Raw genomic sequence first — 15,969 nt, forward strand, 5'->3', positions numbered from 1 at the left:
CTACTCTCATAGGGTTATCATAAATATTTTAAAGTGAAACAATGCATATGAATGAACTGTCACTTAAGACAAATGTTGAATATGAATTTTTAGTGAGTGCTCTAAGACAACTGAAAATGACCGGGGTGCGGGGAGGGGGAAGAACATCATGAAAATGCATTGAGAACAACGTGAGGAATACCAAGCTTTTGCTACCGGAGTCCCTGCAGGGCCAATGAAGGCCGGTCCCTAGTGGGCTGTCTAATGCTTTGCACCGTATTTGCCCGCCTGCGTTACTCACTGCCGAGCACTGTGTGCTCTACTAATGATTCCAGAATTCAGGAGAATCAAATCAAGATTGCAACGGCTTATCCACATTGGAAGGCTGGGCCTGAGCTATATCATGCAAGAATCCAAGAGGGAGGAAGACAGCTCCGCCACTATTTTTGTTGAGTAGATGAGGTGAGCACAAGGAAAACTTGTTTCGAGATGGCTTCCCAAGATGGAGTGGGGTTATTTTCAGAATGGTTCCTTTTTCTTTTTCTTTCTTTCTTTGTTTTTTTTAAAGTGAGTGCTTAGCCAGGTTCCTAGCAACAAGTATAGTTTGGGTATAAATATGAAGGGTTTATAGCCTGGTAACAAATCTTGAAATTAAGTAACTACAGAAGAAGATACAGGAGATCCAAAGAGTGTGATCTGTGAGCTTGTGAGCACACACCAGTTAAACTTCAGACAAGCGACAGTGATATACAGAAACCAAACATCACAAGTTCAGCTTAAACTCAGGTCAGGCTGCTTCTTTACATTAAGTAGCTTTTTCACACAATAGGAAAGGGAGGCCTGAATTAGGCACACCTAGTATTTTTATCTAATCTACCTTGACTTTCTTCAGATATTTGTCCTTTAAAGTATAGGTACTTATTTCAGTAGATACTCATCCCATTCAACAAATATTTATTGAGTGCCTGTATGTACCAGACATTTCAAGGTGTTGGGGGTACAAAGAAAAATTATAAAACACCACCATAAAACTCTATTATTTAATTAATTCATTCATTTTTAAAAGATTTTATTTATTTATTTGTGAGAGAGAGAGAGACCATGAGTGCAAAAGTGGGGGGAGCAGCAGGCAGAGGGAGAAGCAGGCTCCCCACTGAGCATGGAGCCCGATGTGGGACTCGATCCCAGGACCCTGGGATCATGACCCAAGTCGAAGGCAGACGTTTAACCGACTGAGCCACCCAGGCATCCCAAAACTCTATTATTTCATTTTATTTATTTATTTATTTATTTTTTAAAAAAGATTATTTATTTATTTATTTGACAGAGATAGACAGCCAGCGACAGAGGGAACACAAGCAGGGGGAGTGGGAGAGGAAGAAGCAGGCTCCCAGCAGAGGAGCCTGATGTGGGACTCGATCCCAGAATGCCGGGATCACACCCTGAGCCGAAGGCAGACTCCTAACGACTGCGCCACCCAGGCGTCCCCCAAAACTCTATTATTTAAGAATTAGAAATATATTCAGTGCAATTTGGATACCAAGGTTACATTGTATATTAAAAAATTTATTACTTAAAATATAACACAATATTTAAAAATACTATAAAAAGGCTAAATGAGTTGGTATATCATATCTTGAGAACTACTTGGGAAGATAGGTCTGTCATAAACAATCTGGATTCACTTTGGCTTGGTAGTGTTTTGAAACATTAACTTTTTGTATTCTCAGATAAAAAATGATACAAATTCCTTCAAAAGCAATTGAGCTAGAAATGATACTAGATTACCTGAGTCCCAGTATTCTGAAGTGGGCAGCACTTTTCTTGCTGTCCAAGGAGCTCATTCACAGACGATGGATGAGAATTCATAATACCAAATTTACCAAACAGAATGAAAACTAGTTTCTATAGCTTTTCACATCACATTTTTGTCTTCCATAAAATAAAATTTTCATTTGTTAGATATGATTCAGGCAGGACCATTACTGAAGATAGACACAGTTCATTGAGGATAAATTATTGGGCACCCATATTAACAAACATTCTTTATGATTTCTGGCAATATTTAGAACAAAGTGAAAGAGATAAGATTACACCTCTGATTTCTCACACTCTGGGTCAGGGAATCTGAAGTTGTTGCCTTGTGTCTTTAGGGGAAGGCTCAAGTGAAGTTTCCAAGCAGTCTCAGTTCCTGTTTTATGGGGTTTCTAAGAGAGGAGTCAGGAAGAACCAAAGGAAATAGGATATACGATAGCACTGTCCAACTGAACTTTCTACAATGATGGAAATGTTCTATATATGTACTGTCCAATAGGGAAGCCACGAGTCACATGTTGCTGGAGTACTTGAAATGTGGCTAGTTGTGATTGAGGAACTGAAAATTTAATTTTGTTTAATTTTAACTTATTTAAATAGTCACCATGTGGTAGTGGCTACTGTATGGGACATCACAGATCTAGAGAGATAAAAATCTAAATCAGAGGTCTTAAAATACTAATGAATGTAGGCAAGGTAGTGTTCTTCAAAGGATAAACGCTTACTGAAAGGCCTGTTGCTTAGCTAACACCAGAGGTTATATCCACTCCGGAGAAAAACTAAATGTGGTTTACAAGTCTGTGCAATTTCAGAGCATACAATTAAAGGCTGTAAGAGTTATACAAGGTAACAACCCAGGCCTTGTGATCCTTGTGAAACCACAAATAATTTTCAGGTTGACTGTACAAGCTTAGGTAAACACTTGTTTGAGAAACCTAATGACAATGTGATTCTTTTCCTCCCAACATAATTAGAATCACTCCCAGTCTCTTCTTTGTGGCTAAATTCTCCCAGGCCTGGGTCACACTGCTAGCTACTCCACAGTTCCATTCTAGTCTCAAACCAGGAAATCAATGCTTTGAGACATCTGGCAGGATTTCCTGAGGCTTATTATCTAGAGTGCAAAGATCTGCTTAGCCACATTCCACAGTCTTCCCAAGGTTTCTCCAGAAGAAGTGAGAAAATAAAAAAGGAAAGCAATAAACTTTAGGGACACAAAAGAGCCAGGTTCTGAATATGACACCTTTAATTACAGGACGCAAAGTGCTGCTAAAGCCAAAGATGCATGATTATAAAAGGTTCGGTTCTGAGTTAAAAAAAGTCAATTCCCTCCCACCCTGCCCTTTTAACTCAGAAGAAGGAAAAAGGAAGAAAAACATTTGGTAAAAGCAGGGTGTAAGGCCATGAATAAATATAAGAGATTAGAGTTAAAGTGGGCTCTCTTTGAACCCAAGATCTACTGGTGCACTGTCACAAAGGGTGCGTGCCCTAGGATCAGCAAAGTGAATCATTACTGCTTAAAATAAAGTTAACTACAAAGGCAGCTTTTTATTCCTAGAGATATAAGTTTAAATCATTTGTATTTAAATCATTTATATTCATTACCATCTAAGGATGAGAGGAAGGTAAGGAATAGTGATATATTAGGAACACAACCAAAGACATTCATTACTCATTTTCATCTCTCAAGACTGTATGGCTAAGACTCTTTGGTGCTCCCTAGTTTTAGGCATCGAACTTTAAGAGTAGAATAGCATAAGATGTTTTTGTAGTAACTCAAAAGGCAACTGGAATAGTTATTTCAAAAGGAGTTTTCTCATCCTTCCTTCTATGGTACCATACCTGTCATTAGAAGAGAAATCCATTCCTAGGACGATGCTTTCTTCAGTGTCTTGTCTACCATTGGTTGAGACCACTACCATATAGCGTGTTCTATTCTGGTAAGTACTTTCTAGTCTTACAGCCTGGAAGTTAACAGACAACAGATATATTATTAAATTTAGAAGGTCAGTCTTAGATCATTCAACCTTTTTTTACATCAGCATCTTAAAGCATGCTCAGGAAGACTTAAATTCAAATTCCAACTCAGGTATTAACTATGAAACCTTTAGTAAGTTAATAAATTAACTGGAGGTAGATCTAATAATACCTGTCCCATTGGATTATAAGAATCATATGAAATACTGCATGTTTATAAAGCACAGTGCTTGTCATATAGTAAAAGCTCAACAAATACTGGCTACTAGCATAATTTATAATAATAACTACCAGGCCATGTTCTAAAGATTGAAGAGGGAGATGTGAGGTATATGAATGTGAGCACTGGACTCAAAAGATGCAAGTCCCACAAATAATTATGATCAAAGCAAGCTATTAATATAAAAGAGGAGTATACGCCATTGAAATCTTACAGATTACATACTGCAAGATTTCCTTCTTTAATTTCAGTGATAAAGAACTTGCTTTTTCAGAGACTTATATTATTTTTTCGTCAAAAAACTTTTTATTTATTGCTTGTTTATAATATTTTAAAATGGCCTTCTGAAAATTTGAATATGGCCAGGGTCTTAAAAGATATTAAGGATTTACTGTTAGTGTTATAATGGCATTGTAGTTATGCCTTTTTCTGAAGTATCTGGAATAAAATGACATGGTGTCCAAGCTTTACTTTAAAATATTCCAACAAGGGGAAGCAACCAAGATGTCCTTCAGTAGGTGAATGGATGAACTAAATACATCCAGAAAATGGAACATTATTCAGCACTAAAAACAAATGAGCTATATGAAAACACATGAAGAAATCTTAAGTGCATATTACTATGTGAGAGGAGGCTACATATTATATTATATTACATATATAATATACATATTACATGATTCCAACTATATGACATTCTGGAAAAGGCAATATGAAGTCATTAAAAAGATCAGTAGTTGCCAGGGTGTAGGGGAGTATAGAAGTTTTTAGAGCAGTGAAACTACTCTGTATGATACCAAAGTGATAGGTACATGTCATTATATGTTTGTCAAAATCCATAGAATGTACAACACCAAAACTGAACCCTAATGTAAACTATGGACTTTGAGTAATAATGATGTGTCAAGGTAGGTCCATCAATTGTAACAAATGTACAACTCTGGGTGGGGGATGGTGATAATGGGGAAGGGATAGTAGTAAACACACATAAGGAGGTAACATAGTAAAGGCACATAACACAGTAAAGGCACATAAGTAAACCCACTGGAAGGCAGCATGGACTCTCTGATTCTAGGAACACATACCACAAAATATTAAACTAACCAGAAACCCAGCGCAGGTGAGCTAACTGTTCAGTTAGAGGCTCTTTCATTCTCTGTCAAGGCTCAAATACAAACGGAATGGGAACAAGTGAACCGTGCTCCTGATAATTTCTACACAGCTTCTACACCAACCAGTGGCAACTGATTGGCTAAGCTAAAACTGATAAAAGGAAAAAAGAAATAACCTCCACAAATATTACCCATCGTACAAGTTATCAGGCTAAGTTAGCGGGTGGGCAGCAAGCATTTCTTTGGGATATTTAGGGTAAATATTAGTCGTCTCTTTTTAAAAAGTGAGGTGTTGGGGTGCCTGGGTAGCACAGCGGTTAAGCGTCTGCCTTCGGCTCAGGGCGTGATCCCGGCGTTGTGGGATCGAGCCCCACATCAGGCTCCTCTGCTATGAGCCTGCTTCTTCCTCTCCCACTCCCCCTGCTTGTATTCCCTCTCTCGCTGGCTGTCTCTGTCTCTGTCAAATAAATAAAATCTTAAAAAAAAAAAGTGAGGTGTTGATTTACTCGTAATATCAATGGCATGTCAAACGTTAGGTCTTCCCTTATTAATATAATCATAACATCAGGCCCCAAACCTAATGGGAAAGACCCCAGTCATTTATACTGATTTAGGATCGAGTAATAGGTGCATCTCACACTTCTTCAATTCCAAGTTTCTTTTTTTTTTTTTTTTTTAATTTTATTTATTTGACACAGAGAGAGACAGCCAGTGAGAGAGGGAACACAGGCAGGAGGAGTGGGAGAAGAAGAAGCAGGCTCCCAGCAGAGGAGCCTGATGTGGGGCTCAATCCCAGGGCCCCGGGATCATGCCCTGAGCCAAAGGCAGACGCTTAACGACTGCGCCACCCAGGCACCCCCAAATTTCTTATTTTGAAGAAAGGCACTTAGAGGCCCTGGGATTTGATCACAGACCTCTAAAGAGTAACTACATAATTGCTAATTCTTTTTTTTTCTTTTTAGGATTTTATTTTTAAGTAATCTTTATATTCAAAATACGGCTCGAATTTACAAATCTGAGATCAAGAGTTGCATGCTCTACTGACTGAGCCAGCTAGGTACCCCAATTAATTCTTACTAAAAGAAGTGGAGCTTTAATCAGGGGGTCAAAAGTCATGATAGTAATTCTTGACACCTATATCCTAAAGAAGGCTGAGATAAAATTTCTTACAGAAAAATCTCTGCAGGGGCACCTGGGTGGCGCAGTTGATTAAGTGTCTGCCTTCGGCTCATATCACAATCCTGGACTCCCAGGACAGAGCCCTGCATCAGGCTCCATGCTCAGTGGGGAGTCTGCTTCTTCCTCTGCCCCTCCCCCTGCTCATGCTCTCTTCTCAAAAAAATAAGTAAAATCTTTAAGAAAGAAAGAAAGAACAAACTCTGCAATGCTGAGGATGGGCCTGAGGTTTCAAATTTCTGTTTAGGCTTCAAGATTCAAGGTTAAGAAATTAATATTTTAAGAGCCACAGCATAAAGAAAAACCCAATACCCACCTGGGTTAGAGATTTATCTCACATTCCTCTGCTAGGAAGAAGATTGATACAATCTAATAATCTAATTTAATTCATGAAGTTAATCAGAGAAATGCAATTTAAAAAACGGCAATCTGTACATAATACCCTAATATTAGAATTGGCAGCAATTCCAGTGTTTCCTCAGTCTCCAAAATTTACACGGACTAGATGACCGAAGTAAGACAATAATTCAGGTGCATTTGATTAACTTCAGTTCTCACTGAAAAGGATACCACTGAAGTCTATTCTAATTATCCAGCCAAAACAATATTTTGAATTCTAAAACTTCACAACAATAGCAACTGAGAACATTATTCCAAGAAAGTCCACTTATAGCCTAAATTTGGATCCTATTCCAAGTGTCAAGTGACCTCCACTCAGCAATCTGAGGACTGAGGTAGGTCTGAGAAGTCATCTGCCTCTGCTTTATTTCTGATAAGAACCCAACCTATTTGCCGGGCTCATCTACAAGAGAATGATGTTAAAAATTCTCTCAGTAACTAATTTAAATGCTTATAATCTAATTATAAGCAGTTCACAAACACCACCTGATAAAATAACTTCTGTCCTCAGCAACATCCAACATCAAGAAATACTATTCCTTAAGCTTACACTGCACCTTTGCCTTTGATTTCTTTTCACCAAGAGGCTTACATCACGCCACTGCACGCAGTGTTTATCCTCAAGGAAGCCACATTACAAAGTCCCAACGGCTAGACAGGCAGCTCACCCAATCCATCAGAGAGAAAGGTTTCAAAAATATGTAAATATTAAATTCTAGCCAAAAGAACAAAGCTAAGTCATTATCTAAAATTAAAACAGACTTCAGATGTAGCACTAATAAACTAAAGAACACGGTTTTCAAAAGAAATAGAGCTGGAGGGAGTCTCAGGATTTTATTTTTTTAGTTTTTATCTCTATGAAATTCTTCAGTTAAAAAAAATCTATGTATTATATTCTGTGTAGCCATTAAAAACAGATTCATTTTTTGACAAGGAAAGATATCCAAAATAAAGTGTGAAGAAAGCAGGTTATAAGTCAGCATTTATATCTCATTTTTGTTTAAAAAAAAAAAAAAAAAAGAAAGTACTGACATATACTCTTTTCCCTGTTCAATTCTCAAATCAATTGTAGAAACCTTCATAGTTATAAAGATCAGTAGTAAAACCTTTTCATTGTTGCTCAAAACTGATCAGCCTTTCAAATATAGTCATTTCCCCCAATTTCATTCATCCACGAGCAAGTCCTCAGTTATCCACTTTTTAAACACACACAAACACCCCTCCTCGCCCTCAGACATAAGTCTTATTGTTTTAATGATTTTATTTATTTATTTATTTATTTGAGAGAGCGAGAGAGCACGAGTGGGGGGAGAAGCAGAGGGAGAAGGACAAGCAGACTCCACGCTGAGTGTGAAGCCTGATGCGGGGCTCGATCCTATAACCTGGAGATCACCACCTGAGCCGAAATCAAGAGTCAGAGGCTTAACACTGAACCACCCAGGCTCCCCAAGTCTTATTGTTTTAAATTACTTTATACTTTTGCTTCTCAGAACTACGGAGATCAACTGGGGAGACTAGTAGGTCTTCTGATACTCAGATTTGACTATTTTCATCACTGATTCACTTCAGTAAGAGCAGAAGTCAGAGAATCTGACATACTCACACACACACACACACACACACACACACACACACACACAGAGACTGGAAGGATGCTTATCCAAATTGCTAAGAATGGTTTTCTCAGAATATAGGATGCAAAGTGATTTTTACTTTCTTCCTTATACCTTCCTGCACTGTGTGATTTTTAAACATTTTATATTTAGAAAAAATAAACCCATTTACATGTTGGGAAACTATCAATGTACTATAAAAAACAAAGTCAAAAAAGTCCTTATTTGTTAAACTTTCCTGCAAAGTACTCAAAAAACACCTCCTTGTACTTTATCAGCACCTTAACTCTAGTTAAGAATATTAAAGTTACTTCTGGGGCGCCTGGGTGGTACAGCGGTTAAGCGTCTGCCTTCAGCTCAGGGCGTGATCCCGGCGTTATGGGATCGAGCCCCACATCAGGCTCCTCTGCTATGAGCCTGCTTCTTCCTCTCCCACTCCCTCTGCTTGTGTTCCCTCTCTCGCCGGCTGTCTCTATCTCTGTCAAATAAATAAATAAAATCTTTAAAAAAAATATTAAAGTTACTTCAAATGTTAGGAAAGTTTTTCATTTCCAAGTCTATTTTTTTTTTATTAAATGGGTCTTTGGTAATGTGCAAGAGTACTAAAAAACCACGGTCTTCATTTTACCAGCTACAGTTTTTGTAAGTACTGACGTTAATGCTTGGGACTGTATTTGGAATGCAGAGCTTCCCTGGAGGAAAAAATGGTTTAGTCTTATTTTCACTGCTAAAGCAAAATGTGGGATTTGGTGCCACTATCTGTTGTTGGGTTATTAAAAAAATAAAGGCAGGACTTTCAGTTGACTATCAAACTTTTAACCTTATGTACAAGCCCCAGGATGAGAATTTTAGCATTCCAAATTTAACTCAAAACAAAAGGCCTTGCTTTGAGTCTACAAATGCTCCTTTCAGTTAGAAAAGTGCTAATTTGTCCAAAGTCACACAATGTATTCACTCATTTTCTTGAAGATGACTCACTCAATAATCTGAAACATAATGACTCTGTGTTTGTAACAATTCAAAACAACTGTAAAATGGCTTGTCATTTAAAATGAATTTATATTTTATAAACGTAAAGCAGTTGAAGCTGCATAGTCTAGCAGGGCAAGAAAGAAAGTTAATTGCCAACTCTGCCTTCCCTGCTTCCTTAATGCTCTCCTGTGGTTAAAGTTATTTTAATGTTCAGAAGCGCAATCTAAATTCCAGAAGGTTATCAAGGAGAAAAAGATAGAGTGATGACAGACCTCAACTTTAACTCTACCAAACCACACAATTTTTGGAAACTATAAACATGTATCTGCCACACATCAAGTATGTGCAAGGCACTGGGATTACGTGTTTTAGACGAGGTGTTCTCAAAGCGTGACTCCTGGATCAGCAGCATCAACATCACTGGAAAACCTGTTAAAAATGCAAATTATTACTGTCCCCCCCCTCCCCAAATCAAACATTGTGGGTGGAATCCAGCAAAGAGGGGGCAGTTCAACAAAGCTCTGCTGGTGATTCTGCTGTACTCTAAGGTTTGAGTACCACTGCTTTAGAATATTAATGCTGTAAGAACTGTACAGCTCCTTTCCTCACTTGGAAATAAGTGTTTAAGACAGAAGTATATAAAAATAGAGACAAGATATACATAAATGTATGATGTGATTTTTCAAATTAGGATATGAAATAATTATGTAAGGATTTCTTACTTCATATTCTTTAAATTTCAAAGGAAGTTTCTCACTCAACAAAAATTTGTGGCCATTTTAAGAAGGTGATAGAGGCAGCAGTTGAGAGGAAAAAAATGACAGAATTTGAACACAGAATGATTAAGTGAATGAAAAATCAGTTAATTACAACAGAGTTCAGAGACCTGATCATCAATCTTTTACAGACATTCTTGTATTCTACTCATTATTTCTCTTCCCATTCAGAAAACAGATCAACCATTTGAATTTAACATGCCGACAGAAACCCAATTTCCAAGTTACCACCCCAACCTAGAAGGGCCGATCACCACGTGCTTAGAGCACTGCAATAACTACCTGGTGGACCTCCATGACTTAAGATGGCTTCCTCCTCCCCAATATTCTGTAGTAGCTTCTGAGGAATCTCTCTCTCTTTTTTTAGTAATCTCTACACCCAATGTGGGGCTCAAATTCACAATGCAGAGATCAATAGTTGGATACTCTGACTGAGCAAGCCAGGTGCCCCTCTCTTAAATACTGTAGCTGTTCCATGTAATTCCTTGCTCCAAACCTTGTAACGTTTCACACTACTGCTTACTGAAGAAGCAGAGGTACTACCTCCAAGTATCAATCTAGAGGGTCAGATAGGGAATATAAATGAGTGAAGTAGGCCATATCAATATTAAATGGGTAGAAATGCTCTTCACTTTTCATAAAGAAACATATTCATCCCATTTTTGTTTTCCTATTTTAATTAAATCTTCTGCTATAAGAGAACTTACAGCGAAGAAATGATGACAAATGGAGATACTTGGTTTTAGAGTCTAGGAGACAATAGGATATGTGGGGATTATGGTAAATTAAGAGCCCAGGTCATACCCATGCCTGCCCCTTGGGGTCTAGCAAGTTTTATCATGTGAGAATAAGGTCCCAGTGTTGCCAGAATTTTAGATTTTTGAGGACAAGCTCCAAATATGGATTTTTATGTGAAATCATTCAACTTTAAAATTCTGGCTTGGTGGGGCGCCTGGGTGGTGTAGTCATTAAGCGTCTGCCTTCGGCTCAGGGCGTGATCCTGGCGTCCTGGGATCGGGACCCACATCAGGCTCCTCTACTAGGAGCCTGCTTCTTCCTTTCCCACTCCCCCTGCTGTGTTCCCTCTCTCGCTGGCTGTCTCTGTCAAATAAATAAATAAAATCCTTAAAAAAAAAAAAAAATTCTGGCTCGGAGGGAAAAACACGACCACTGTGGTCCAAACAAAACATCTGCCACTTTGAGTCCTCTAGTTTGGAGCATTAAATCCCTGCTTGCCTGCCTTGTTTCCCAGTACCTTAGCTTCCTTATAGTAATAATAATCCCCAGATTTGGGCAGCATTTTACACTCTTCAATATGCTTTCATGTCCATTTGATCCTCTCAACTGTGAGAGGTAGAAAGGAGATGAGGATGCAGGCTCAGACAAGCTAAGTAACTTGCCCAACATCACAGGATTAGTAAAAGGCAAAGCCCAGGTCTCCTTACTCTGAGACCAACACAAATCCCTGGCCCTTTTACTCTTTCCTTGTCCCTTACGTGTGCTTTTGCCTCAGTCAGGCCCTGATCTAGAAGGATGGTCTTCTTCCTTTCTGACAATGTAAATTCATCATCTTTTAAGATCCAGCTCAAGCTCTACTGTATACATAAAACCTTTCTAACTAGGGCAAGTCTCACAGTAGTCACTCTTCTGAACTTCAGTTGCTGTTATGGTCAGTAACTTACAAACTGGTGCTTATCGACAGCCTCGAGTCATCAAATTATTTCACATCATTTCACATTAGCTTATATCCCCAATGATATTCTAAGCTCTTTGATGTAAGGACATGCTATTCTTTTTTGTTCCACATAGCTCCTAGCACTCTGTTGGGGCATAAAAATGACGGCTTAATGTTTGCCATCTTAGACAGTCTTTTGAGTAAGAGTTATAATGATAACACTAACTTACCAGCCTGATGTTATCTTCTGGGCGGAGTAATATGAACATTGCTTGGAGATGCTGTTGGAGATCACCTGGTGAAATTTACGAAACAAAAAGTAATTATTCTCCATTGTAATGTCAATAGAGAGGATTCCTTCTACCTTAATAACCTGTATAAAAGAAAGTTCTGGGTCACTGAAGGACTATAATTAGACACAGAAATTAAGTGTCTTAATATAATTATTAACTTTAAGTGGAAAGACAGAATGGTAGACTGCATCTCTATTCATTCACTTTTAGGCTATACTACATTAAAATTTGCTTTATGCTTGTCCAACGGAATGGGTACTTGAAACCAATCTCAGTTTTGTACTATCATGGACGTTGATAAAAGCAATGGTGAGATATGTTGGGCTGTGCTTTCAGGCCCACTAAAGGTAGCAAGGAGGGAATCCTGAAAATGGGGTGTGTGATGAATGGGTTTAGAATGACCTCTAACTTTACAAAAAGCTAACTATTTTGCCATTCTTATTTCTGTAAATCTTCAGTTGCACTTAACCTAAGAAGATTTTTAGATCCCCCTTAGAATAATGTCAATGGCTTAAAATGATTTCCATATTAGTGGCTGATATTCAAGTAAGAGTACTCATTAAATATAGTGGGTCCCAATAAATAAATATTCCACTGAACCTAATGTTAGGTCCTTTAACACGGCCAACCATTATTTGAATACACACTTATTTCTACACATTCCCCAAAACTAAGTTGAATTTTTTTGTATTAAAGTATTATAGATTTCCTCATACTCCTTACTCTATACTAGAAAACCTGGGGCTTTGGCTAGTAGGAGATAATTAGATAACGTACTGTTATAAATGATGACAATCAGAGAACAAAAAACTTCATTCATGCCCACCCAGGTCCAGCTCTCTGAGTCTAAAGTGACTGACATAGCCACCTGATCATAGATGCCAGTGGAACCTGTTCCCACATTCGTCTTGAAATCTACATACAAAATCTTCCTCCAGGTAACTTCAACTGTTAACTGTGAGATGAAATACTGATATGTGCAAGAAGTGGTGAGGGGCAGGAAGAAAGAAAAGTAGGTTAGCAAACAGATATTTAAAAGGCCAGCAAGTCTGAAAGCTTCTCCTTTTATCCCCTCCCCCCCCCACCGGTTTCCTTCTCTTAAAGAAGAGTTTTCTTGCCCCCCCCCCCCCATTTCAGTGATGGCTTCTGGCCAATTCCATCACTGTGGAATCTTTCAACTTTCAAAATTAAAAAGGAGAATCATTATGTTTGGCCAGGTCTGTTCTACCACATTTCAAACCCAAAGACACAATCTTAAGTCTCATGTGTAAGAACCAGTATGGGCTCATAGATATAAAACCAAGAGAAATGAAAACATATGTCCACACAAGAACTTATACATAAAGATTCACAGCAGCATTATTCATAACAGCGAAAAATGGGGAACAACTCAAATGTCTATCAACTGGTGAATGGAAAAATAAAACATGGTATATCCATACACTAGAATATTATTTGGTCATAAAAAGGAATGAAGTATTGACACAGACTATAATTTAAATGACCCCTGAAAACATGCTAAATGAAAGGAGCCTGTCTCAAAAGATCATTTATATCATTCCACTTATATGGAATGCCCAGAACGGGCAAATCTATAGACAGAGAAAGTAGACTAGTGGTTGTTTAGGATTGGCAGGGAGGGTGGAGGATATAGGGGATGACTGCTAATGGGAAACTGGGGTTCTCCTGTGGGGTGATGAAAATGTTCTAGAATTATAGTGATGGCTGTACAACTCTGTATATATTAAAAAAAAGAAAAACAAAACAAAACAAAACCCAACACTGAATGTATACTTTAAACGCGTAAACTAGGTGAATTACATGGTATGTGAATTATATTTCACTAAAACTGTTAAAAAAAAAGAATCCGTGTGGGGAGACAAAATGTTAGGTATAAACAATGAAGAGTGACTTAAGTTACATGTTATAATTGAGTTAAGCAGCTGAGGCTTTTTAAAAATTAAGATTCCTTCTGTTCTATTACTACAAATGACGTGAGGGAAGGATTTTTAGGATGCAGAACTTGTAGAGGACAACCATTTCTGGGTAAGTAGTGGCCCTAAGTCCCTGCTCCAAGTGCTATTGGGACAAAAATGCAGCTGCCTTCTTGGAAGGTTAGGCAAAAGTCAGGAAGCCCCATCTGTACTGAAAGGCTTCTTATGTGAGCTGGCTATGTGGAAACTCAGGTTTGTTAGTGATGAAAAGTACTGCCGGTAAGCAAACCAGGTATTTGCTACTGGAAAACCTTAATTGATAAGTCACAGAAGAATTCATTAGAGTACTTTTGTACTTTATTATTTTTCCAATAAAATTTATTGAACACTTACTACATACATAACGCATTCTGCTAAGTGCCAGAAAAACAGTGACAGTGAAAGAAAAGTGGTTATAGCACAGTACAATGCTTTCTCTCACTATTACAAGACTGTTGGAGAAATGGGGATGACGTTGTCAGCCTTCTAGAACAAAACAAAAGGCAAAGAAACCAAGAAAGGAATGGTATATGCGGAACTTTACCTGCATGCTTGTTGCGTCTGTGGCTAATTCTTGGTGTGGATGAGCCATTTCCCCGTGGTAGAAAAAGGGCAGCACCTTTGACAGTTAGAAAGCTCTCGCTGATGCTATAAGGGAAAAAGTAAAAAGGAAATGGATTATTTAAGGAAGGAAATCAGAATATGATGGAGATCCATTTTGGGATTTTTCTCTTTCCCATCTTCCAAAGTCTCAATTTCATGGGATAAAGTAAAAAGAAAATCAAGAGAGACCCTTTTATTTACAGAGTTCTATCTACCCTAGACAGTTTTTCTGGAACAAAACCTACAATATTCTATATATATTACATGGTAGCCGTTAAGAATGAAGGCTCTGGAAACGAAAAAAGAGGGGAAAAGGCTCTGGAGCCAGATTGCCTGGGTCTGAAACCTGGCTCTGCTACTTCTTACCTGAGTGAATTTTAGGGGGCCTAAATTTCCTTATCAGTAAAACAAAGGTAATAAAATGAAGCTGTTGTGAGGAGTCAACAAGAATACAGTTTCTTAGAGTGGTGCCCTTGTGCAGAGGGATTTTTGAATTAAAAATGCAACTAAGGTATAAAATTCTCAGTTTTGCTTTACAAGTATCTCTAGAAATGAAGCTGGCAGACACATCTGAGAACACTTTAGTTGCTTTTAAAATTCCCAAAGCTCTACCATAAATTTAATTCTTAGTGTTTTAAATGATTGCATTTTAAGGCACACAAACATGGGTTACACAAATATCAATGCTATAGAAATATCTTTAGACAAGCATAAAGGTATAAATGCCTAAACTGAAGGAAACTTGAAACCCTCATCTTAATTCTTTTTTTTTTTTTTTTCCTTTTTAAAGATCTATTTATTTGGGAGAGAAAGAGCACATGAGTGTATGTGTGGGAGGTGGGTAAGGGAGGGAATCCCATGACCCTGAGAACATGACCTGAGCCAAAATCAAGAGTCGGGCACTCAACCAACTAAGCCACCCAGGTGCCCCTCTTATCTTCTTCTTTTTCTTCTTTTTTAAAGATTTATATATCTGAGAAAGAGAGAGGGAGAGCGAGCATAGTGGGGAGGGGCAGAGGGAGAGGGAGAGAGAATCTCTAAGCAGACTCCATGCTGAGCGTAGAGCCCGATATGGGGCTGGATCCCATGATCCTGAGATCATGACCCAAGCTGAAAACAAGAGTCTGATGTGCCACTCAGGTGCCCCTCATCTTAATTCTTAAATGTAGTATTTTTAACTTGTGACAGATTGATAGGCAGCCATTTTTGTGTGTTTTAAAATAACTGGAAGTGTAGTTAAAATTTTATACATCAAATGACTGCTATTGAATGTTGCAGGGGAGATGTGGTTATCTTTAGTTTATTTGAAATGGGGAAGCAAATACTTGAAATTTGGAAAACACTAAACTTTTTGGTAAGAAATTGTAATTTTCATTTACATTTTCT

The 15,969-nt window shown here is 38.1% G+C and overlaps 1 protein-coding gene and 2 non-coding genes across 8 annotated transcripts in view; all 3 read right to left on the reverse strand.

The window, feature by feature from the left end:
* The window catches only part of SSH2 (slingshot protein phosphatase 2), a 241,197-nt gene that overhangs the window by 50,494 nt on the left and 174,734 nt on the right, over nucleotides 1-15,969 (reverse strand). For all 6 annotated transcript variants that reach the window (XM_026517772.4, XM_026517768.4, XM_026517771.4 and 3 more), the window contains 3 exons: nucleotides 14,525-14,628; nucleotides 11,945-12,009; nucleotides 3,637-3,758 (listed from right to left, as the gene is read on the reverse strand). In XM_026517772.4, coding sequence (XP_026373557.1) covers nucleotides 3,637-3,758; nucleotides 11,945-12,009; nucleotides 14,525-14,628 — 291 coding nt within the window. The remainder of the gene's footprint in view (nucleotides 1-3,636; nucleotides 3,759-11,944; nucleotides 12,010-14,524; nucleotides 14,629-15,969) is intronic.
* LOC113269222 (small nucleolar RNA U2-30) lies at nucleotides 7,734-7,800 on the reverse strand. Its single transcript, XR_003321380.1, has one exon. It is a non-coding gene; the product is annotated as a small nucleolar RNA U2-30 (small nucleolar RNA).
* On the reverse strand, nucleotides 8,163-8,239 carry LOC113269224 (small nucleolar RNA U2-19). The gene has a single exon (XR_003321382.1). It is a non-coding gene; the product is annotated as a small nucleolar RNA U2-19 (small nucleolar RNA).

Source organism: Ursus arctos, unplaced genomic scaffold (genome assembly GCF_023065955.2).
Source record: "Ursus arctos isolate Adak ecotype North America unplaced genomic scaffold, UrsArc2.0 scaffold_24, whole genome shotgun sequence".
Lineage (NCBI taxonomy): Eukaryota > Metazoa > Chordata > Mammalia > Carnivora > Ursidae > Ursus > Ursus arctos.